Consider the following 25,035-nt stretch of genomic DNA (forward strand, 5'->3'; position numbering starts at 1 on the left):
TTCAGAGATCATTTTATTCTCAAAGCACATTCATTAACCAATTAATAAATCTAAAGGTAGTCAACTACAGGTTCAGAAATGATTATAGTAGACATAATATATAAACCATTATCAACCTTTAAAAGTCAACAAAATAATAAAATAACCATGGGGTATTTAATTACATATTTGTAGCTTAAAGAATATCATCAAATGTCTATCCTGCCTTCCGCTGAAGCGGGAACTACCCACCAAAGGACTCCATATTCTTTACCTTGATAGGAATAGGTATAGATCACTTTTTTTTTTTTTTTTGGTTTTTTTCGAGACAGGGTTTCTCTGTGGTTTTGGAGCCTATCCTGGAACTAGTTCTTGTAAACCAGGCTGGTCTCGAACTCACAGAGATCCGCCTGCCTCTGCCTCCCGAGTGCTGGGATTAAAGGTGTGCGCCACCACCGCCCGGCTGGTTTAAATCACTTTTAAATCACTTACTGGCTTTTAGTATAAACTCTAATGACTGAGTGAAACATATTACTATCAGTAAGTGCAATGTTTATGTTTTACTTTCTGCAAATTTAGGAAAAATTTACAGAAGCAGATATGGAAACATGATTTCTTAAAGCCACTGACAACGACTTCAAAATTTAATAGAATATTAATCATACTTCAAAATACCACACCCCTCCCAAGGCTCTGGAACATGGGGGAAGAGGGGGTGCAAACACCATAAGAGTCAGAAGTCCAGGGAGACTGGCTGAATGACATCTGGATACGACAGGGCTCAGACACTCACCACTGGGGCTGCCTCCACAACATAAACCACCTAACACCCCAGCATGGAACAGGCAAGGTCTCACAAACCCCCAGCCCGAGCTGAGGAGCTATTGACAGTTAATGGCTTCTGGGGAGGGAGAGTTGGTTTTCTTTAGGGGTGTGGTCCCTGGCAGATGCTCCGGTGCATGGCCCCACCCCATGAGCACATGGGCAGCACAGACCAGACTACTCCGGTTATTTAAAACATAAGAGTGTGAAGTTGGGAGGAGGGGTGAGGGTGGGCCTAGGAGGAGTTAGGGGAGAATATAATCAAAACAGTTTCATACATGTACAAAATCCTCAAAGAATTAATACAAATCATTCTCTCAAAAAATTGCATACTCTCAATCCTAAAGACTTGAAGAAACCTTTTCTTCGGGTTAAATCAAAAGGCCATTTTGGTTCCTAGCAGAGAGGAGGTCTAGCAGATAAGAGCTAGCATTGCAGAACTGCATGGCACTTCACGGTCAGGCTCCTTCCTGTGTAAGAAAGACTTCTAAAATGTTATCTGAGAACACGCTTTAAGATCATGGTTTTATTTAGCTTTATATGCTGAAAATTCTGTAGGGTATCTCAAAGGCCCACAATTAGTGCAAGAAAGAGGCACTGACGTTAGGTCACTCATTCCCAGCATAAAGAGACTTCATGTGGCTGTGAACATCATTTGTATGGTTTCCTACGTTGTTTTCTGAAGGCAGCACATATAAAAATAGATTGACATTAGGTTTAAGTAACATATATAATAAGCTTTATTTTAACTGCAAAAATATTTGAGCCACATTTAAGGGAAATAAACTCACTGAGACTATAGACTGCATATTTCTAGGCCAGATGTAAGAATACTGATTATTTTTCTTGTGAGTGGATACATGCCCCAAGTTTCTGACAGTCATTTTGTAGGAATGAACACACAGAAAACACTGCTCCTTGTGTGGAGAATCCACGTCTGCTGTCTCCCACACTCCATCTGGTAAGGCTTTGGTGAAGGTCACTCCCAGAACTCCTGTTATTTATCCTTCTTTTTTGCTCCTTTCTCCTCTTCCTCCTCCTGCTTTTCTGTGTTTCCGCCCACATCTGCGCTTGCTCCTCCCTGGCTTTCCTTCTGAGAGCTGTTAATGATCTGGTAGTCCTCAAGGAGCCTGTGCCCCGTCTGCTTTGCGGTTCTCTTCACCATGGCTTTGATGCCGATGTTGTCGATATTGTAGGCGGTGAGGCCAACGTTGATAGCGGAGTCCACCGCGTTGTGTGTAGCTTCTCCTGCATTGTGCCCATACCTTTGGAAAAACAAAAAGGGCAAGAATGGCATAAAATTTTTGAAAACATTCTCCTGAAATCATGTCTTCTGTGCCATTCTTGAAAGCAAAACTGAAAACGGTTTCAATTTAGTTAATAAGTAAAGACATGGGAGAGAATAAAAACCAATTACAAAGCTGCCCTTTTAGCAAAAAAAAAAAAAAAAAAAAAGTGTGTGTGAAGATAAAAGACTAGCTACAACGGTAATAAAAAAATTGGTGAAAAAAATCCCTAAACATAAAATAAAATAAACATTGTTAATCATTTGTTTAAATCTCTACTTCACTTCTCAAAGTAACAAATGTAGATGCTCCTTAATACAGCATCTACAGGACAACTAACCTTCGGCATCACAAATGCCCTTAAACCATGAGCATCTAAGGAACACAGAACCTCAGGCATCACAAATGCCCTTAAACCATGAGCATCTATCTACAGCACACAGAACCTCAGGCATCACAAATGCCCTTTAACTCACGAGCATCTAAGGAACACTGAACCTCAGACATCACAAATGCTCCTTAACCCACAAGCGTTTGATTTGCCTTTAAGTAGAGATCCTGTGACATTCTCCTGGCACACCACTCCACTGCCAACTCACTGGCCATCTGCTGTCTTTAGAACCTGCAAAATACACAGAAGCCCTGGACCTCTGCTGTTCTGTCTGTCTGTCCAGACATGTCACGACTTGATGCCTCACGTGCCTTGAGCAGTCCCTGACACTTTCTTAGTTCTAACCTGCTTAGATGGCCCATGCACCCTGCCTCACTGACAACCAATTCTATCTGACTGCCCTTTCTCCCTCCATAGCTCACCGTTGTCTATACAGGACGTATTAATGGCAACTGTTAACATCTTTGTTTATCTCACTAAATATAAACCCCACTGCAGAGGGAAATCTTTGCTTTGTTCATAAATGTACCCTATGCTTCTGAGAGTCTGGCATCCAGTAAGTGTTTCATGAATGAATGATATGATCACTTACGGTGTTATCTCCCCCAACTCCTCCTCCCCAGCCCTCCTTCCTGCATGGACCAAGCTTACTGCAAGCTCAACCCTCTTGCCTCTGCCTTCCATTGTTGGCATTACAGGCAGGTACCATTATGCCTGACTTGTCTCAGATTCTTCACCCAGCATGCAACAGGTCACCATACAGTCAACTGCACACCCATGTTGATCACTGCTTTTTGCAGTAATCAAGTGACAGAATCACCTATGTGAGCATCACTGGCTGAATGGATAAAAGAAAACAAGTGAGCTATGCACACGATCCAGCTAACTCAGCAACAAGGAGGTGAAACGTTGTCATTAGAAGGGAAGTGAGCAGAACCATGTTCAGTGAAAGAAGCCGCTGTCACACAGACCACTGCCGGATTGTTTCTCTTACACATGAAATCTGAGGTGGGTGGAAAATTCTAGAGTAAAAAGTAGAGTCTAGGGCTGGAGAGATGGCTCAGCGGTTAAGAGCATTGCCTGCTCTTCCAAAGGTCCTGAGTTCAACTCCCAGCAACCACATGGTGGCTCACAACCATCTGTAATGAGGTCTGGTGCCCTCTTCTGGCCTGCAGGCATACACACAGACAGAATATTGTATACATAATAAATAAATATTTTTAAAAAAAAGTAGAGTCTATTCGGGATATGAGAGAAGAAAAGGGGGACAGAAAGGGCAATATAGGTGTGCATCATTTACATACATGGATATGTAATAATGAAATTTACTATTGTGCACAATTAATATAGAGCAATGAAAAATGCATAGTAAAATACATAAAAAATTATAAAAGTATACACAAGTACTTAATATTGACGGTGCTAGTAAGTCTTTAACACTGCAGCTCTGAGGAACTAATCTGAACACTACAAGGATGCCACAATACTCCTCCCCTCTGCAATTTTACCCTTACCCTGGTGAGGTACATCACTTTTAAAGCTTTGCTGATCCACAAAGCCCTGCCTATACAACAACCAAAGCCAAGGTTCAAATCCCCTACACAGGAAATCTCATGGAGAGAGCTGTCACCTCTGGACTTAATACATTTATTCATTTATTTGTGTGTGTGTGTGTGTGTGTGTGTGTGTGTGTGTGCGCGCGCCAGTGTGAGGAGGTCAGGAGTCAGTTATCTTCTTCCATTGTGCAGCACCGAGCGCAGGTGGCTGGTTGGCACTAAGGGCCAGCCCTTGACATTTTATACAAACACTGATCTGCCTTTTGCTTTAAGGAATCTACTGCAGCCCGACTGACCACAACAGACTTGCAACACCCTGGCTTCTCCAACCCAGTGCTGTCAGTCCAAATAGCTTCCTGTGGCTTAGGTGGCTCCCCAAGCCTTTCCTCAGCAGGGAATTAGTAATTACAAACAATAGAACCCACAGTCAGTCAAATCACCCTGCAATGTGGATTTCCTTATTAGACATAAGCAGAAAAGCTTCCTGTAACTGCTTTCTGCGACCCTCAGCATCGCGAAGGGTTGGCTGCCTTGTAGAAGAGACCCCACAGCCGAGGGAGTTCTCAGCCGACCCACCAGCTATGACTCAATAAAAGAATGAAGTGTGGGCTTCAGCATGGAAAAGTGACCATAACCCTCTAGCAATGATAAGCAGGAAGTCTTTAAAGCCAAGTCTGAGAAGATGAAAGGACAGTAGAACATTTCCTGGAGGACACTTTCCATCACTGTGGGGGCCACACAGATTTGGTGCTGTCTTCAAGAGCAGGAAATCATCAGAAGCATAGATGCCCATCTCCGAATAGCTGGAACACTCCTGCTCAGCAGTCGGATACCTCACAGAACAGGTTAGTTCTGTGTGCAATGCACTTCTAAAAGCTACACCGTCCTTGATGTGTTAAATGAGTGTCTTGGTCTCTTGACTTGTTCTTCAGACTGAGAGAACTGCTACACTGTGGGAAACTCACCCACCTGGGAGTCAGGAAATGACATCAGATACTATGATCATAAGACCTTGGCCAACTCTCCCTGCCTCTGCACTTCAAGCTCATAAAAATATATATTTGAAATCACTTAGAAAATTCCTAAGTAAGGAATTATGGGGCTTTCACTTGCTGTGTTTAATTTTTAATATGTCCTCATTTATTGGCTCTAATAGCCCTTACCCACAATTCTCCTAATAGACGCCTATTCCTCTCTTCCTAGGTAATTAACCACTCAGCCCTTTATTGCACTTCAACTCCAAATGTACTGCTCAAAACTCTTCAAATGCATGGATCTGGTTAAGATACAGTCTAATTTCTATTTATTTATTTATTTTTACTTTTTAGTAAACGAGCACTTCAGTTACACTTCATGGACAAACACCACAACTGAAGGACAATAAAGTGACTCTAAAGATGTCCTAGTCAGAGGGTCTAATGTAAACAAAGAAGACACCCAAAAGCCAGCAACTTAAATTTATTCTTTAATAACACTGTTAAAAAGTATTTGTTTCTCAAATGTTTGGAACCAGGTATATCCCGCCACCTTTGGCCTAGTTTAAACTAGTAACCCTTACGTAGCCTGTTGGGGACACAGTTGACTCATTCCTCTCACTGGCTCGACTGCTTCCCTCGACTACACAAGTGCTGACCACTACAAAACCCAATGCTGACACCACAGTCCTGTGAGTGACTTCCCCTTTCACGGTTTCTCTAAAGCAGCCAGCCTATCCCACCTCTGCCCCAAAGGCCCTCTTTCTTCTGCTCTTTGGCATGCCGCCCCCTGGCTGAGTACCCTGCTGCCTGCACACAGGGTGGGGTTCTGGAGTAAAGTCTCTGCCTTCCTGTGCTTCCATGTGCCGTTCCCACTGTGTCTCACCATCAATAGCTGGACACAGATCTGAGGGGCCTCCTGTGATAAAGACACTGGCTATGAGTTGGAAGCAAGCTTTAGGTCACCTGCTAAGGTGAAGGGGTCGGAGAGTCTAACCGCAGCTAAGCAGGGCACACTGAAGTCAACTCTCTCCAGGGATCTCAAAGCCAAAGGAGGAGATCATGCCACCAACTGTGCAAACCCATTTCTGTCCTGTCTACTGACCGTGTGAAACAGACAGCGTCTCTAGTTCAATATAAATGTGCAGCGGGAACCATGACTCGGTCGTCACGGCACTCTGATGAGCCAATGCTAATGCGGGGCCTCCAATCCAATCAAGTCTTTATCTTTTCCTTCAAGCAAACACTTCCATCAAAATTATGTAGTTAAAAATTAAACATATTCTTTGCATTAATGAACATTTATAACAATTAGCAGCATAAATCAAAGCCACAGGAGTTCAATCAGCAGCAGACTAACATTCTATCCTATTTAGGAAACAGTGAGTAAAAAGTACGCTCATCAGAAATTTAAGTAAGGACATAAATCTTAAGCGTCATGGATTGCTTTTTTGAGCTGATGATACAGGAGACTTATTTATCTCTAAAATGAAGCCACACTTACTTGTATCTGACGGTTTGTACGGTTTCTGCAGACACATTGCTGACGATGCATTTAGCCGCACACTCCAAGCCCTGCCAGACAGTTGAAAATCCTGTAAAGGTATTTAAAAGTCAGTCTCATCTAAGGTACACAGCCTGCCTGAGTGTCTCAGGTAGCTCAGTGCCCTTCCAGGAACACAACAAAAATAAAAACAAAATAACAAAATAAACCCAGGGCTGTTTGTTACCTTGAACACTACTCGCGGCCACAACCATGGCACCATCCAGAGTGGACTTCCCATCTTTGTCTCTCTTAAGAGATTCTGGAACGAGTTTGCTTCCATGCTTCTTGACATGCGGAGCGAGCTCTTTGCCAACGCAATTTGCTACTGTGCAGACGCCATCAACTAACCCAACCACAGACAAAAGGCTCAGAGAAACTGCTCTCTTGATGTTACCACCTGCCTCAAGCAAAGTTCTCAAACAACCATCCCCGACTGCATTTCTGCGTGACTGCCACTGTCTCTGTTAGCTGTTGCTACATCTCTGGAAACCCTGCCTCTCGGACAGACTTCTGTTAGAAAGAAAACCACCCACTCCCATTTTTACCGAATTTAAGGGGAGTCCACTGAAAACTGGTGTGACCCTATAAAAACAAACTTCGGGGAGACAGACAGACGGATGCACTGTGGGGGAGGGGAGCCACGTCATCCATACTCTCCCTGTGGAGCCATGGAGCCTCTGGGCCCAGCCCAGAGGAAGCGCAGGCACTCACCCAGGAACTGGCTGACTTTCGCTGCCCCTCCAGTTGCCTGCTTCGCTATGTAGAGGCCCTTGGTGACAGCTGGGCTCACTTCCACCGGTTTTTCCTCTGGTTGGATGCGCTCTCGGAGTTTAGAAGCTCCTTTTTGGATGGCTTTGCCAGTAAATTCAGCACCTTTGACTAAACCCCAGCTCACCCAGGAAGCACCTTTTTTTAAGGGAAATTTAAAATTGCAGCGGTTATGGCTAGTTATGTCTTTAAATCCTTTAATAACAAGAGCATAAAACAAGGTTCAGTAGTAGATCCTACACGGGCCATGGGCATGCCAACTGCACACCTGCAGCTTCTCCCTGAAACAAATCTTATTTTTATTTTATGTGTTTGCCTGAATGTATGTGCACTACATGCATGCAGTACCCAGAGAGGCCAGAAGAGGGTGGAAGACTCCGTAGAACTGAAGTTATAGGTGTTTGTGAGTCACCATGAGGATACTGGGAATGAAACCCAGGTCCTCTGCAAAGTGGCCAGTGCTTTTAACCACTGAGCCATCTGTGGTCTGACTGAAGCCCTTTCTAACTAGGCCTTTTACTTAGGCTACACATCTTTCTGGACCAGAATCCTATATTACTCTGGACTGTATAACAATATGTAGGAATCTGCTGCTAATCACACTTTTCTATGATCAAATCCTGATGTTGACTCCTGAATTGAGGTCATTAAGGCTGGAGGAATGAGGCATTCTTGTCCTTTCTACCTTACTTTAGGCAACACTGGTCCTAATGAAATCCTGAGAAAGACAATTCAAGGCAGAAACCAAAGAACCTGGTTTCTGGGACTCTTGCCTGCTTTAGCCCCAAGCATTAACTGGGTGGGGACCGTGTTCTCTCAGTCCTATGTCCTGCTGAACCTAATGACAGGAGCATGAGCACCCAGGAAGATTCGGGAGCAGCCTGGCCTGCAGCTGTCTCTGGGGTGTGGGCCCATCCTCGGCTCTACTAATGCTTCCCACAGACTGAACTAGAAAAGCTGTTGCCACCGAGACATCAAGAAGGCAGAGCCTTGTATAGGGGGAGAGAGGTCTTCAGCCAGAGGACAATGTGTATATGTGTGTAGGTGGGGGCTAGAGAAATACAAAGAAGCAAGAGGAGCACCCTCCTCCTCTCAGAAGCTTACAGTTTACATCTCCTCTACAGCCAGCTCTAGAACATAAGGCTCCTAAACACATTCACTCTCTCCAGATCCAGATCTGTGGCAGGAAACAGTGCGCGGACACGTGACAACCACAGTTATTTATTCAGAGTAGCAACAGCTCAGAGTAGGTTGCAGTAACTAATTAGAAAGCTTTCTTTTTCTGCTCTCCCTCAAGGACCAGTTACCACCCTGGTGAGGAGAGTCCAGGAAGAACAAAGGCCTGAGGATGGCCATCCTGAGATGGGGTGGGAACAGACAGCCAGCAGTTAAGAGAATGCTGCTCTTCTAAAAGGCCTGAGTTTGTTCCTAGCGCCCATTCCTGGTGACTTAGGACAACTCCAACTCTAGCTCCAGACATGTTGCCTTCTTGTGGCCTCCAGGGATACTGAACACACACATGTGCACACACACACACACACAAAGTATGTGTCTAGAGTTCCTGACTTGAGGTTGAAAACTGAAAAGTCTGGAAAAAATATAAAGCTGAATGTGGGAAAGTTAAAACAGACAAGAACGCCTGACAAAATCAGGAGCAGGGGATGGGGGGAAGAGAGGGTAGAAGGGGAAGAGGAGGGGCGAGGAGAACTTGAGGGAATGGGACAGTCGAGATGGAGGAAGGACAGAGATGAGAGCAAGGAAAGAGATCTTGATTGAGGAAGTCATTATGGGGTTAGCAAGAAACATGGCTCTAGAGAAATTCCCAGGAATACACAAGGATGACCCAGGCTAAGACCCTAAGCAATAGAGGAGAGGGGACCTGATCTCGACTTCCCTGTAGTCAGACTGATGAACATCTTAAATATCACCCTAGAACCTTCATCCAACAACTGATGGAAACAGAGGCAGACACCCACAGAGGAGCACTGGACTGAGCTCCCAAAGTCCAGCTGAAGAGTGGGAGAAGTGAGAATATGAGCAAAGATCAAGACCACGATAGGGACACCCACTGAGACAGTTTACCTGAGCTAATAGGAGCTCACCAACTCCAGCCAGACTGGGACAGAATCATTATAGGACCAAACTAGTTCCTCTGAATATGGAAGACAGTTGCATGGCTGGGGTAGACTGAGGGGCCACTGGCAGTGGCACCAGGATTTATCTCTTCTGCTTGTACTGGCTTTTTGGGAACCTGTTCTCTTTGGATGGATACCTTGCTCAGCTTAGACATAATGGGGAGGGCCTTGGACCTTCCCCAAAGCAATGTGCTTTTCCCTCTTTAGGAGTGGAGGGAGGTGGGGTGGGGGGTAGGTGGAGGGGATGAGAGGTGGGGAGGGAGTGGGATCTGGATTGGTATGTAAAATGAAATAAAAGATAGTTTGTTTTCTCTTTTTTAAAAAAATTTAAAAAGATGAATTTGAAGAACCAACACTGAAAAAAATCACAAAATATAAACAGAACAAATAAGTCTATAATTAGGATTTTATGAAACTATAAGAAACAAAAAGGAATATTCTTTTGTGACTATGAAATATGGAAATGAGATCCATGAAAAGTCACTGCTCTATGGGAGGGAAGCCAGACCTGGATACTCAAGGCCTTGTCACCAAGCGAGAACATGATACAGTCAGGGTGAACCCAGAGACAACATAGCCAGTGACAAACACGGTGCTCAATGGCACTGCCTTAGATCCTTTATGCACACGTGTGGTGATAAATATCAATTATTTCTAGTCACGGCTGCATGGTTTGCCCGCAGTAATGCTGACAGACAGAAAAAGATGAATGCTTGCTAAGTTAATGAAAGGTAGGTGGTAACTATGACTTGTCTAGATCAAACCCAACACTACAGTTTCTGGACTATTCTAGATCAATCCTAACACCACAGTTTCTGGACTGCTCTAGATCAAACCCAACACTACAGTTTCTGGACTGTTCTAGATCAAACTTAACACTACAGTTTCTGGACTATTCTTCACTTTTACTGACTTAAGGAAATCAGCCATTTGTACTTGTACTAAAATAGAAAACACAAACCATGGCTTCTTCCCCTGGTAGAAGGGAATGGAGACCCGAGGGGAAACAGATCTGACTTCCTGATACATTTTCAATTATTTTATCATAAGAAATAACTTTAGAACACTGATGTTTCCATATTTTGGCCTTGATATTCAAAATCTAGATAAAGGAGAGTAATGGCACATGAGGGGCTACTGAGTCCCCAGTTACGTGTGTTTTCTCTTCTCATATTTTATGGGGGTCCCAAGCCTGTAAGTGACCTATCTAAGCACCCCATCATCCTGAAGCCCATCAAATTATTAGTTGTGTGAATGAAGGACAGTTCTCTGTGGCCTGAAGGCTGCGTGAGGTCAGGGTGCTGGTGGGAGATACTGGGGACCTAACAGGCCCTTAGGTCAAGCATTATTACCTCAAAGGGAAGTATAGGGCCCTAGGCCCTGCGGCTGCTGCTCCCCATTTCTCATCTTCTCCTGTTCTGTCAGTCTTATGCGAGAGTACCCACCCAGGGACTGCTGCCTCCTGAGCCACAAGACAACCTTTTTGGCTTTACAGAGGTCTCTGGTATTTTGCCATAGCAGCAGAAAGCTACTACAGTTTTAAAGACAAGTGAGCAATTTTTCACTCTCTTGGGAAGGAAGCATCTTAGACTTTGCTGCCGTAACAAACACTGCAAAATTGCAGTTGATAAGTAGCAGAGATTTGCTTCTTGGAAAGCTAGGACTGGGGTGCTGGCGAGGCACTCCTGATGGCACCGGAAGCAGGGCAGCCTCCAGGGCCCCTTCAATGAAGAACCAATCTCGATCACAAAGACTCCTCCCTCACAACCCAGTGGCTGTTCAAAGACCCCACCTTCTATTTTGTGATTTTGGGAGTTGCTGCTTTAACATGGGGTTAGAGGGCATGAACCCCAGAACATGACACTGGGGGAAGGAGAAAGGATGAGAACACACGAGACAGGACATGATTTATGCTCACATCTCTTTGATAGCTGAGGGATCCCTGGAAGAACACACTCTTACACAGCAATGTGCTGCCTTCTCGGAAGCCCCGTCCTTCCACCTGTCAGTCAGTATTTCTAATCTGTTATTTAATATATAAAAATCCATAAACAACACTTTTACTGGCTCAAGGTTTGACACCATGGGGGCTGACGAACAGCTCTGGGTACCTGACAGAATGTTGTGGGCCACTTTCTCGCTCCATTCAGGCAGTTCTTTCGACTTTTCTTCTGAACTTGGCTCACAGGGCACAATCTGACTCAAATTAACTTCTTCACTTGGAGTATCTTTAGTCTAAACAGTAAAAATGGTTCAAAATGTAAAGATTAGTGAAGTACAAAGGAAAGAAAGGAGAGCATTATATAACAGACTGTCAACAAACACTAGCTGAAGCGAGGGAAAGCATCCACCTTGTTAATAAGAAGAGAAAACCAGAATTGCCACAAAACTGAAAAGGCTTTGGTCTTAAACAAGCTCCCACTGATGAGCTCTAGGTAGAAATACAACTCCAACACAGCATCTACTAAATCAGAGTCAAGCTAGCCATGTCCTCCTCCCACCAGCTCGTGACCTGTGTCACACGGCCGTCACCCCTCAAAGTTGCACGACTGTGGTACTGTCAGAGTTAAAGATTAGATGACTCCGCCAGTAAGGAAGGATGTATCTAAGTGAACTGGCTTTGGTAGAAGAAAATGTTCAATTTGACACCTGAATATCTAGCTACACAATGACCTGCCATCCCACTTAAATGGAAACACCACTACACCAGCTCTTCACAGACAGCGTCAAAGGGTTTGGCCAACACCCAAACTCAAGGCCAAGTTCATCCATTCTAAGAACCCAGAAGCAGGGTAACCACAGACCTCAGAGTGTTATAAAATAGCTGGAAAGAACAAAGATTTTCCGTGCCCAACAGTTTACAAAGAACTTGGCTTTAAAAAAGATAAGAGGATTGTGGAATTTAAAAACATACACACACACATACACACAGACACACATACAACCCCCCCCCCAAAAAAAAAAACAAAACAACTCTTCTTTATAGGAGAAGAACTACCTGCCAGTAAAACCCAAAGAAAATCTGTATCACTGGAGCCAATGTCTCCAACATATAAAAACTCCTGGAGACTGAGCAGAAAAAGATTAACGACCCAATAGTAAAAACAGGTGTAGAGGAATAGACAGTAGAGAGTGCCTACCATCATCCAAAACAAAATGAATGTAAACTACAATATTCTGAAATATAATTTCTTGACCATCATCACACTGTTAAGATATAAAAAAAAAAAACCCCAAAATACTGGCCACCCACCCTCTCTTGCCCAGGCTGTGAGGAAAGGAGTATGTAGCGCCCCTGTCTGCATGGGATCCAGCGGATGCCTGAAGTCACAAGGCAGTGTTCAGTTCCGCAAATATTAGGAAATATTGGGACTAAGCTTTTCCATACATATGATATATAATCTATATGATAGAATTTAATTTGAAATTATCAACAAGAAATAATACATAGAATAATTAAGATAATGTTTTACAAGAGCAAAGCAGAATGATTCTTTCTTCTTCACAATTTCACAGAAAATCCATTCTCCATTTATTTATTATTTATTAGGGGAAGGAGCGCAAATCCAGAGCAAGCTCTTAGCCAACAAGCAGAGGAAGCATTAAAAAAAAAAGTATGTGGTCCTTAGTGTAAAAATAAAAAGCTTTTGAAATACTGAAGAGGACACAAAGTCTTAAAGCAATGTGAGCAGCAATGCTAGGTAGCCCTGTTTGGACTGTGACAGGCTGTGACCTGCTGTTGTGGCAGATGGCCGTCAGACCGGGAGCACACTCCACTGCCTCTTTAACTTGCCTTTTTCCCACGCTTTCCTTTATGGCGTGCATCCTTGCTGCCTTGGTCTATTGAAGACTCTGAAGAACCCGACTGCCTGATATCGGTGCCAGAAGCTTCCTTCCGTGGCTCAGAGGGGTGTCTTGCTCTCCCAGGGATCTGGAATTCATCTTCTCCTTCTGCTCTATTCCAGTTTGCCTGGAGCATAAAGGACTGGGCTTAGCTCAGCTGGTCTTTGCAGGACATTCCTCTGGGTACACTGCACCGTGTGCTCATGACACCAGTGTCTAAGTGCACAAATAACTACCGCTGCTGGTTTCCCTTGTGTGTGCTAACCCATGTGTGCAGCCATGTGTGCTCACGCCATGAAGCAATGTGACAGTCACAGGACAGTTTTGGGTGTTGGTCCTCACCTTCAAACCACCGGCCTTTTAAAGGGTCTCCTGCACGGCGTTTGGCCAGGCACATCTTGGATTCCTGGAGATCTTCCTGCCTCTGCTTCCCTAAGCTGGACAGGGCTGTGCTGGGATTACAGATGCCAGTGCACTGTGTACAGCTTTTAGCAGTCTGGAATCCACTCTCCTGAGACTTGAGAACAGGTGTTCTGCCCTCTGAGCCACAACCTAGACCTTGCTTTCTCCTGTCTACACTGTTCTCACCTCCTTACCAAACATTAACCCTCTGGAGTTTCTTGGGTTATATAAGATGGCTGACAGGAAAGTTCAAAAGAAAAGGTATAAAAGCAACCATTAGCAGGTGTTCATGTGCGTTGTTACCTTGAAATGGATACTGCTACTTTGGGATTTAATTAATTCAATAACAAACGAGACGATATACAGAAAGTTGAGGATGAATTCAAAGGCAAGGAATGAACAAAGCTCATGTAAAAGTGCACTGTACTGCTGGAAGGGGTCAAGTGTCTCATTGCATGCCATAGGCATTGTGCTGGCACATACTCTGCTGGATGAGCAAAAGCTGAAATGTAAAAATCAGAGCCAATACTTGCAGCTTACAGCTGACACTCTGCAACAGCACAGAAATGAAAATAAAATAGAGCCAAAGAGCAAAATAACAGAGAGCAGCGTCCTGCAAGCCTGGAGTCTCCTTAGGTCCTTCCTTGAAGCCTGCCAGCGAGAGCCCACAGAGGGGAGGGCAAAGGTGTTCTTCTCTAGGCCTGTGAGCACCTACACGTGACCACAGTGAGCACGATGGTTACTCTTGTCAGCCTCGTGGGATTTAAACCACCATGGGAGCCAATCTCTGGGGACATCTGGGAGGCATTATTGAACCACGCTAACCGAGGCAGGAAGATCCACTCTAGGCAGCTTGAGCTGGGGTCCTGACCGAATAAAAAGGGCAGAGGGGTCTGAGCACCAGCATTCATCTCTCTCTGCTTCCTGGCTGTAGATATACAGGACCAGCTGCCTTGCGCTCCTGCTGCCATGCACAGCCCTGTGACAGGTCATATCTTCCAAGCGTGAGCCAGAATCAACATTCCCTTTCATGAGTCCCTCTGTCCGGTGTTTTGTTGCAGCAGCAAGTGACTAATACAGCAAGTGAGCAGTAAAGCTGGGAGTGGTCAGATCCACTCACCCACGTTCCAGTCTTCACACACACTTTCCTGTGGACACACAGGCAGTGACATACTACACAGAGGCTGTGTGTTATGTCACCACTGTTAAGTTACTGCGCACATGCACACACACAGGCACACACTCACATACACACACGTGGGCACACACACACATCTACACAGATGCTGTATGTTATGTCATCACTGATTAAGTTACTGCCCATACACACACACACACACACACACACACACACACACACGCTACCCAGCTATATCCATAGCTTCTCTTGTCCCTGCTCATGGCACCCTGCCACTAACACAGTTTAAACAGGTTAATAAAAGAACCCAATACCTGGTGACTGAAGGAAAACAAAAGATCACACTGCCATGCTGTCAACTGAGCTTAGCTGCAAGTAACCACCAACACTCATAATTTTTAGAAAAGAAACTTTACCACTCATACTTAGCTCAACTCCTTAGGACCATGTATCATGTTTTATTTGGCCTTCATTCACCATGAGAATATTGTGTCGACCAAAATCTCTCTCAAATACCATTTATACACCTCGTATGTCCAAGTCTACTAAAGCGGAATTATGTTCAGAGTTTTACACCGCTGTAAACAGTGGTGAAACTGGCACAATCCACGGGGCATGACCACCTGCTAGCTGTCAATGAGAGCTTCGTTTCCCACCGCTGCCCAGTGAGGTGGACATTATCACTGACCCCGTGTTACAGTGAGAAAATTACAAGCAGAGCAGGCTGGTAACAGCTAGGCTAACAGCTACCACACAGTGAATTTAACTCCAGCGCCTACAATCTGCACAACCGGCGGCAGACAACTCTCATCTCCCTGAAGCTTGTTACGGGTCTTTGGAAGTACATCTTTGGTGCTCATGCTTAAGTCAGTTTACCTAGGAATCTGGTTACCTGGAGCCGAAGGTCAGACATCTGCCTCAGCAGATCCTCAAACAGCTCTCTGTCATCTTCTGGGAGCTCAGATGACAGAACGACCCCTACGAAGCACCCTGCGGCTTGTAACATGGTATCTGGAAACATGTAGGCTCCCGCGGTGCACTTCAGAACTGGCGACCTATCAGGAACTAGAGGGTACAACCAGTCACACACCTGAAAGAGTCGGGGAGAACAGGCCGTCAGTGAGGGGATCGCCATGAAGTTGCTACATTAAAAGCAAACCTGTCAGGGTTTGGTGCAGTTTAGCATCAAGCCTCATAAGTAAACCGTCTTCTGCCTTGGTCTTCCTGCATTAAAAACCTCTGTAAACATCCTGCTAACAGTCTTCTTATGGCTGTAGGGCTCCTGAGTTTGACTGAAGATGATACTAGCTTTAGATAAAAGATGTTTAATACAAACCGGGGGCTCATTATTCTAATTAGCTCCCTTTACAGCATGAAATGACTTTCCAGTACAGTACTGATGCTATCTATCCATTTAATCCTCACAGCATCTTATCAAACCGGCTGGTCCTTTCCTTTTCACTGTTAACCGGCAAATAAAAGGATAAAATTGTCATATTAACAGGGTAACCAGTAATGTTCTGGTTAAACATATTATATCCTCAGAAACCTATCATTTCTTTATAGTGAAGATGCAAATCTTTTCTTGAAGCATGGTAACAACTGGTCATTCCTTACTCAGTGTCCACCGATTAACCCTCTCCTCTCACCCCATCCATACACCTTGGCTTCCAGTAACCATCGTTCCACTCTCGGCCTTTAGACCAGGTGGCTCTTGGCTCTCTGTGTTTGGCTATTCTCACTGAACAGAATGGCCTCCGGTTTGTGTGCACAGTTCCGGATCACATACATGTGCCACGATTTCTTCATTCATTAATCCCCATCATTTCCATTGTGAAAATGGTCTGCCATAGTCGTTCTACAACAAAAGCAGAGGCACAGCCAGGGCACTTAAGTTCTCAGCACTGACAGCCACCAAGTGCAGCTTGCGTCTAAGCACATCCTTTATGTCAGAGACACAGCTTGCGTCTAAGCACATCCTTTATGTCAGAGACACAGCTTGCGTCTAAGCACATCCTTTATGGTAGAGACACAGCTTGCGTCTAAGCACATCCTTTATGGTAGAGACACAGCTTGCGTCTAAGCACATCCTTTATGGTAGAGACACAGCTTGCGTCTAAGCACATCCTTTATGGTAGAGACATGGCTTAGGTTATGCTTTGCCAAGTGTCCAGGGACCCTGACGTGACAGACACAGAGCAGAACATTGCATGCCACTGGGGACTGAGACTAAAGCCAAAGGGTACTGATGCTGCGGTACCACCTGGGGACGTCAGTTTTTCCCAACACTCAGACTTAAGGTCATTCTTCTTATCCTGGCTGTCCAAATCAGCACTCCTAAATGTATTCCTCTGTCATGTATTTCACTCTCTAGCAACTGAAGTATAAATGTCCCAACCTTAGGACACCATCTACCATAAAGAAACCCGAGGGATCGATCGAGGGATCATTCCATCTATCAATCTACTGAAACAAAAGGATCTCGGACACATCGCCCCCTGCTGACCAGCAGAAAATAAATGCGCAAAGACTACATGCTCAAGGCTGACTCCTGGAGAGGGCCTGACAAACATTTTCAAAATTTTTTAATGGATTTTCTTCTCTATCTCAGAATGCATCAATTTTGACTATAGTAAAATTCAGGTAGATTAGAACAGAGCTGACTACAGTGTTTTCTAAAGTATGGTGTGATGCCAGGGAACTCAGAAACCTAAACAACAAAAACCCAACAACTCAGTAGATACTTATCTAATGTGTATTAGAAAATCCGCTTATTGAAAATAAACAGATTAACAATGATTTTTAGAGTATAGGAGATTTTACTTAATTTCTAACTGATAGCTGTGATTTTTGTTGTTTTTTTTTAGGATAAATATATTCAGTAGACACTCATTAACTCTTCAGAACACTTCTACAAATAGCTAATATGTGAATGACAGTCAATTAACGAAATGTGGGGTGCAATTCTAATTTTTATTTCGGACCCAAAAGCAATGTATGTAAAATGTTAAGAACCAAATTGAATCAAGTAAGAAATACAAACTGCTGGTGGAACCGGAGCATCTTCTCAGCTGAGTTCTGGCAGCCAAGGGCCGGCCATCTTTCTGATGCTCTCTTCCTGCACCTCTGGGGCCAAGGACCCAGAGAGCTCTTAGGCCCCATGACTATGCAACACTGTGGCCAGGCCAGCAGAAACTCTCTACAGCCCCTCCGCTAACCTCAGTCTTGAGCCTGCTCTTGTTAACCCTAAGGCTTCCTCCTTAAGATAATAGTCAATGCCTCTTGTTTAGTAATGAATCTTTCAACTGTGCCCCAAGAATGTTTTCCACATCTCTGATTAGCTTCCAACCATTGTTAAGCGACTTTCAGCTTGGCTTCCACAAGAACAAGAGCAAAGCAGCACTAGGACTGCAGGCAGCCAGTGCCTAGTTCTATTATCTTATCTGGCTCTGGGCACAGGCAACCGCTTTGTTTAAACAGTGATGTCTCTTCAGCACAACCCCACTGAATGTACACCACGTCCTGGTTTTCAAGAGCCCATCTCCCAGAACCTACAGGCAACCCTTTTCCAGCAGATGGCGGCTGGACTGTACCCCAGCAGACCCCACTAACCCCACAGCGATGCCCTGACACACATTTTGCTTCTCATCAGTCTTTACTCTGGGACCATTCTAGTCAGCCCTTTAGGCCAGGGCTTCGCAGCCTCGCCCGACTGAGGTTAAGGGATGGATAATTTTCCTCCTGATGGGCTATGCTGTGTGGCCACTGAGCAGATTCTCTGGCCGCTCTATTACACCAGGTAACTACCACCCTTCATTGGTAATGAAAACACTAGCAGACACTGTCAAAAAAGATCCCTCAAAGGGTAAAACCACCCCTGGCAGAGTGGTTCTAGGCTAGTCCAGACCCCCAGGTGGGTCTTGATAACGTCTGTGGATATTCAGGGGCTTATATTAGCATGATTCACATAAATTCCCTTTGAAATTCAAGTAACTGCATTTCTTCTTCAGACAAAACATAGCTTTCTTAGGTCCTAAAAAAAATAAAAAAATAAAACCAAAACCAGATTTTTTAACTTTAAAGAGAGGAAATGCCAGAACACACAAACATGAATGTATTTAGAACTCTGTAGATTCTGCTCTTATTCTGGTTGTGTTACAAACATCAACAAATGAAAATGAGGTACACTACCCGTTTCCAGGCTTATACTCACACATTGCTTCCAAGAGCTTACCTGGAGAAACCCAGGAGGGCGGTTCAGAACCGTATCCAGAGAATTATCCAAGAACCTCACGATGCGCAGGTACCCAGGGTATGACGGAGCACTAACCTCTCCCGCAGGGTTTACAAAAAAGATCTGCACTCCATTTGGTATCAAAATCAGCTCGTCTGCATCGAGCCCCAAGGACTCGAGAGGGGGAGGCTGGGAATGGTTCCTATAGAAGTCTTCTCCCACTGAGGAGATCTCCCCGGAGTCTGTTCCGTAGGAAACAGTGTAGTGACCCTCAGCAGCCTGGGGGGTGTAGGCTGGGGGTGCTTCAGCGGGACAGCTGGGCGAAGGTAAGGGCCCAGCAGAAAGTGCAGCACCTGGCCCAGCACCTGTGGAGCCTGTGGCACCTGCACCAGAGACACTTCCATCTACTTCAGCAGGCTGGGGGGCTGAACTAATGGAATCCGGCTCTGGGGACTTCTTGCATGTATCTTTAGGAGGGAACTCTGGGTATAACTTGGGCACATCCTGAAGGTCGTTCCGTAGAGACGTGGCAAGGCCCTTCTCTAGGATCTCTAGCCTGGTGCGGACATTCTGAAGGGTTTCTTTCATCTTCTGCTGCATCTGTCTGGCGGACTCCCACGCAGGGCCTGAGCGCCCCGGCTCTGCTGCGGCGACACTGATACCCCTAAGCAGGTGTCCTATTCCTTGCTTGTAGTAGTTCTTTGCTTCTTCCTTCTGCCCTAGCTCATCCGTGTTCAGCCCTTTATTAACAAACAAAAAGGCCTTCTCGTAAGCTTCCTTGATGATCTTAATCTCAGCAGGTTCTCCATTTTCCGGCTCTCGCTCCATTTCTGCAAGACAAGAAACATCACCTGCCAGTACCCAGTTAGCTTTCTGTGCGCTTGGCCCTCTTTCCCACACGAATAGATTTCAAGGACGGGCCTGCCTGTTCACAACTGCACACCCAATCCTTCAGACAAAAGATTCAGGATCAACTTTATAGTTGATAAATAAATGTGCCCGATCCTAAAATACCATAAAAAGGACTAGAGAGATGGATCAGAGTTTAGCTCCAAGCTCCAGGGGACCTCTTCCCAACACAGGAACCCCAGGTCTGGGGAAGTGGATCCCTGGGGCTCACTGGCAGGCTAGTAGTCTACTTGGTCAGCTCCAGGAGAGTTCCAGATCCCGTCTCAATCAAAAGAAAAACAAGGTGATGACTCCAGAGGAAGAGTCCCGCCCACAGCTGACCTCAAAGGGGGAAAAAATCTGTAAGATAAAAGATAGGCATGTGCCCAAAAGGACACCCTTCCCTCCCCCAGAAATTAGCTTTTAGAGATCACACATAGCTGGAAGGTAAACTTAGTGGAGAGAGAAAATGTTTATAAAGTTCGAGAAAATGTCCAGAATGGATAGCAATGAAATAAAAGGCTGAACAGGAAATTGCAATAAAATTAGAACTTTGTCTAAAAGGCCCCGTGTGAAGGACAAAACGCTCTGAAATGCAGAATAGAGAAAATTACGGGTGGAAAGTGTAGCGGGAGTAACTCAGATAAAAGAGGAAGCAGAAATCCCAGGTTTAAACCGTGCTGCCAGGAGCCGGACAGCAGCCTTGGGGGACCTGATAGGGGTGTGAGGCAGACCTCAGGACAGTTCCTTGCGCAGTACGGTTAATCCCAGGGCTGAAGACGGAATTCGCAAGGTACTTCCAGAGTGACATAGCCAGACTGGAAGACACTTCAGAAAGCATTCAGGAAATAAAAAAACCGCAATTTCTGGTGTGTTTCTAGGTTTTAAGGAAAATTTACACAACCCTGGGAGAATGCAGGATTTAATTAGTAAAAATGAAAAATCACAGAGATAAAAATCAAGACAATTATTAACTCCAGATAAAACATGCCAAACAAAACCCATAAAGTAATCAGGGCATATTCAGCTTCTCTTGGTGTCTAATATTGAAAATAGAGGATCTTGACGTTAGCAAAATAAATGATGCAACAAACCGTACTGAGGGAACAGGAAAACGGGTGGATGGAAAGTTTGTGTGCCAGGATGGAGGCGCTAAAACCTCTGTAGTGGGACTTCAGCTGCAATGCCCAAGGCTGAAACAAGCAGTAGTGTTAGCACACTGCTGAGAGCCACAGAGACACCAAGAACTGGGTCAGGAAACCAATCCAAGCGGCCTTTCGAAGGAAGCAGAGGGGCTGGCTTACAGGATATTTAATTTTTTATGTACGTGGTGAACGGCGAGTTACTTACTTTACAGAATAAATACAAGCCTTGCCACAGCCGCCTTGTCCGGGAGGATTACACTGCGGTCCACAAAATTAATTTTTATTTTCCAGGAACCACTAACAAAGTAAAAGGAAAGAGGTGAAATTTCAATGACAGCTTTTATTTATCTAGTACAATGAAGTATTATTCTGGCATGTATCAAAATGAGTTGTGGAGTATTTTCCTCCTTTGTGTTATGTCTTCCAAAGACAGCCTATGCTGTACTTCTATGTCCAATCCAACGTGCCCCACAGCAAACGCTCAATGCCCACACGTGCTGGGCACTCTGGACTCTTACAGCTTCTCGGGACAGGAAAAAAAAGTCAAGGGGCAGAAGAGTATTTCCATAGCTGTCTACACAACGAAGGGGCCACGGACTTGAGTAGTCGAACTTCTCAGAAGTGAAAAACAGACAGGCCAATAGCTGGTCCAGTCATAGCAACTTCATGGTAGTAGACAGAACACACTCAGCCCCCAGTTCAGGAACTACCACATACGAGTGGCCATATACAAACCTCTATTTGCCCTACCCCGGTGTTACTAATGAACTGAACCCAGTACTTCCCATGGAATCCCACCCCGCTGTCTTCACAATGCCACAGGTATCCACAGACCCCAGCCACTGTCTCCTCCCAGAAGCCGCAGGACAAACGTTCTATAGTTCATTTTTCTAGTGCACAAGGGGGCATGGACTCTGAAGCGTACAAACTTCTAGCAAAGTCATCTACATAGTGCTGGGCCACATGTGTGGCTGGCTGTGTTGGGCTGCGTGTGGTTTCTGGGCAGCAGGCTGGGCTCGTGTGCTTAGAATAAAACAGAGAACTAAACAGAGGAAAAGTGTCTACTTATATGTCTTGAGAAGATTGAAAAGTTGTTAAGGATTTCATATGCTTCAATTCTCAAAGTCTGGAACCAGAAAGGTCTTTGGAAGACCAATCTGAAGTAATGAAACACTCCATTAGCTTGATAATAAAAAAAAAAATGGTGGACTTTTAACTTTTAAACATTTATTTCTTCTTCTCTGTGTGTGAACAAATCTGAGTGTGAAATGTTGGCAGACACGTGCCCAGGCCCCTGGGGAGGTCAGAGGACAATGCCGGGTGTGTATCCTGATCTTCTACCTGGTCTAAGACAGGGTCTTTTGTCTCCCCCACTCCCATCCCCTGCTCCACAGACAAGGAAGTCTCTTTCTCTCCCTTCCATCTCTCAGTAGGAGGGCTGGGATTACAGGTTTTGGGGGCATCTGAACTCAGGTCCTCAGGCTTAGCTCTTTACCCACTGAGTCATCTCTTCAGCTCACTTAAACATTCTAATAAAAGATTTAAGTCACCTTCTTCAAATATAGCTATCTGAACACTCATATGTATGTATGTGGTTCATTTTGCACCAGTAGAAGTAAAATTCTGTTTCGAAATCCTCGGAAACTCGGCGCCATTCCATGACAGAAAACGTAGCAAACAATGGTGCTTAAGGGAAATAGCAAGAGAAGTTCTAAGGCCAGCATGCCTGGTCTGTTACAAAAGAGGGGGAATGGGAAGAGTTTGTCATTTAAATTATATACTGATAAATTACACGTAGACATTTCTAGGGCACAAAATCATAGTGCAGTCTGACTTTTGAACTATTTTGATCTTTTAAAGATGTTATTATTTTTAATTATGCACATGTGGAGGGGGCAGGTGTGTGCACCTGAGTGTAGGTACCCAGAGGCACTGGATCCCCTGAGGCTGGAATTAGAGGCGGTTATAGCCCTGGGAACTGAACTTGGGTCCTCTGCAAGTGAAGTACCTGTTGCCTACTGAGCTCCATTGCCTGATTTTTAAAAAAAAATAAAATATGGAATGATGAACTAAAGCTAATTAACTTACTCATCACCCCAGCTATATGGTATTTAAAGAAAATGAAAAGAGCTGAGACCCGGTCTCAGCGCTGTGTACAATAACTATTCCATGATCAGCTGTTGTCGGCAGATAGAACTGAGATCCCAAAACTACATCACTTATTCCTATCCCGCTAGGGAACATGGGGGACTGATACTTGGGTTGGGCCTCTAGTCGACTCCTGTACCATCCTAGCCAATACCGGCTTGCTAGGGAACTGTGTGTTTCAGAAAGCACCAGGCATGGGCAGCAAACCACAATCCACATTAGTACGTAAGTTTCCTGCTTCAAACAAGTCCTTCACAGCCATCAATTAAGACAAGACAATCAGGAAAGAGCACGAACTAAGAGTAACTCCCTCGGAGCTGGGAGCATTCTTCTACTGCCCTAATAGCTTCAGTAAACTTTAAGACAGTTGCTAATTTCTTAGATATCCGAGGGTCATTTTACCGAGACAAAATTTATCTAATAAAAATTAGAAGGCAAGATCGTTAATGTATATATAATACAACACAGCAAGCCTCAAGGATCGTCAAGAAATATCACAACCATGGGACTAACGGAGCCAGCCGTACACTAACGCAATAAATAACGCAGCGTCACAAAACCGTGCGCATTCCCAGAGAAAACTTTTTCCAGATACGAAGTTAGGCCGCAGGGGTCCTCGGAGACGCTGGATGCCAGTAACCAGTGTGTTTCAATGAGCAACCCCCCCCCCCCCACGCCGTTCATCTTCAGTGCTGTTGCTCCTAGGAGCTAGCTGCCCACCTTTGGGCAAGCTCTAGGCTCTGGGGAGCGAGAAAGAAAGTCAGTGGGGTTTGGAGAGAGAACCGTGGAGGAGGCACACTAGGGATGAGCAGGGACAGGTACGGAAGAAATCACGCCCGGAACACGCAAGGATCAGGGATGGGAGGCCCCACACCATGGATGACCGGGGACTCCGAGACTGGAGAACCAGGTCCGGGGGATGCGCGGGGACCAGGAATGGGAAGACCCGCACCAGGGATGCGCGGCGTCCTGGGGCGGGAGGATCTAGGACCTGAGCGCCGTTCCCGGGGCCAGCACTGTGAGAGGTGGAGGGTGGGCGAAGGCTCCTTCAGAACTAGCTGGAATACCCTCTGCAGGACTTCTGGAAACTTCTCCGGTTAGAAGGGCTTCCCTGCAAGATGCCGGCGTGGCGCGGGCCGCAGCCCCCCACAGCCTGCGGCGTAGCCCGGGTTAGTCCAGACTCACAAAGCCCCGCGTGACGCCCTCTGTGGCCGGCCCCGCCCACGCGTCACCACACCCGCGCCGAGCTGAGCTTTGGCCCACTCTGACCTTCCAGAAGGAGCACCGGACGCCAGCGGTCCGCTCCGAGCCCGAGAGCCCACTGAGAGAGCGGGCACAGGCCTGACACCCTCCGGCCCCAGCCAGGCCCAGGCCACGTCGAGCCGCGCCTGCGCACTCCCTGCCGGCCGCCCCGGGGCCGCCGAAGGGACCCGGAGAGCGACGGGCGATGACAGCCTCTGGCCGCCAGGGGGAGCCCTGGGTCGAGCACTGTGGATCTGGAGACAAACGCTGGCTGGAGCCCAGGACCCTACCTGACCTGTCTGTCACCAGAGGTCTTAAATCTGTGACACATAAAACTAGGCCTGGGTCTGGAGAGATGGATCAGCAGCGAAGATGTCATTATTTCTTATTTGAATCTATAATGCATAAAGAACACACCTCAATAACTTATAAAAGCAACAGTTAAAAGTGAATAAAGTATTTGAGTAGATATCTCCTCAGACAAGATATACAGAAAGGGCATCAGAAGATGGTCAGTACCGTGAATCTTCAGGCTAAC

At 45.5% G+C, this 25,035-nt stretch overlaps 1 protein-coding gene across 4 annotated transcripts; it reads right to left on the reverse strand.

Annotated features, from left to right (window-relative positions):
* Spart (spartin) lies at positions 1 to 25,035 on the reverse strand. Of its 4 annotated transcripts, XM_041659208.1 has the most exons (11): positions 24,525 to 24,628; positions 24,208 to 24,408; positions 21,313 to 21,404; positions 19,075 to 19,904; positions 15,733 to 15,930; positions 13,251 to 13,427; positions 11,569 to 11,692; positions 7,266 to 7,460; positions 6,739 to 6,897; positions 6,513 to 6,603; positions 1 to 2,066 (listed from the first exon to the last, which is right to left on the reverse strand). In XM_041659208.1, exons 4-11 carry the CDS (start codon positions 19,900 to 19,902, stop codon positions 1,799 to 1,801), a joined length of 2,040 nt encoding a protein of 679 aa, XP_041515142.1. In that variant the 5' UTR covers positions 19,903 to 19,904; positions 21,313 to 21,404; positions 24,208 to 24,408; positions 24,525 to 24,628; the 3' UTR covers positions 1 to 1,798. The 4 variants fall into 4 exon arrangements, with proteins under 4 accessions (XP_041515142.1, XP_041515143.1, XP_041515141.1 ...); XM_041659209.1 differs by lacking the exons at positions 24,208 to 24,408; positions 24,525 to 24,628 and adding an exon at positions 25,017 to 25,035; XM_041659207.1 differs by lacking the exon at positions 24,208 to 24,408 and having other exon boundaries at positions 24,525 to 24,642.

Source organism: Microtus oregoni, unplaced genomic scaffold, assembly GCF_018167655.1.
Source record: "Microtus oregoni isolate MIOR12 unplaced genomic scaffold, Mior012 000010F_ref0000083, whole genome shotgun sequence".
Classification (NCBI taxonomy): domain Eukaryota; kingdom Metazoa; phylum Chordata; class Mammalia; order Rodentia; family Cricetidae; genus Microtus; species Microtus oregoni.

Bases quoted from the DNA above. Each gene is read 5' to 3' on its own strand.
- Spart (XM_041659209.1), bottom strand. From the start codon at position 19,902: ATGGAGCGAGAGCCGGAAAATGGAGAACCTGCTGAGATTAAGATCATC. The intron at 11,693-13,250 runs GCAAGTTAAAGA...TTTACTGTTTAG, and splicing joins AAGGAAAGCGTGGGAAAAAG to ACTAAAGATACTCCAAGTGA. The intron at 2,067-6,512 runs GTAAGTGTGGCT...GTTTTTCCAAAG, and splicing joins GTACAAACCGTCAGATACAA to GTATGGGCACAATGCAGGAG.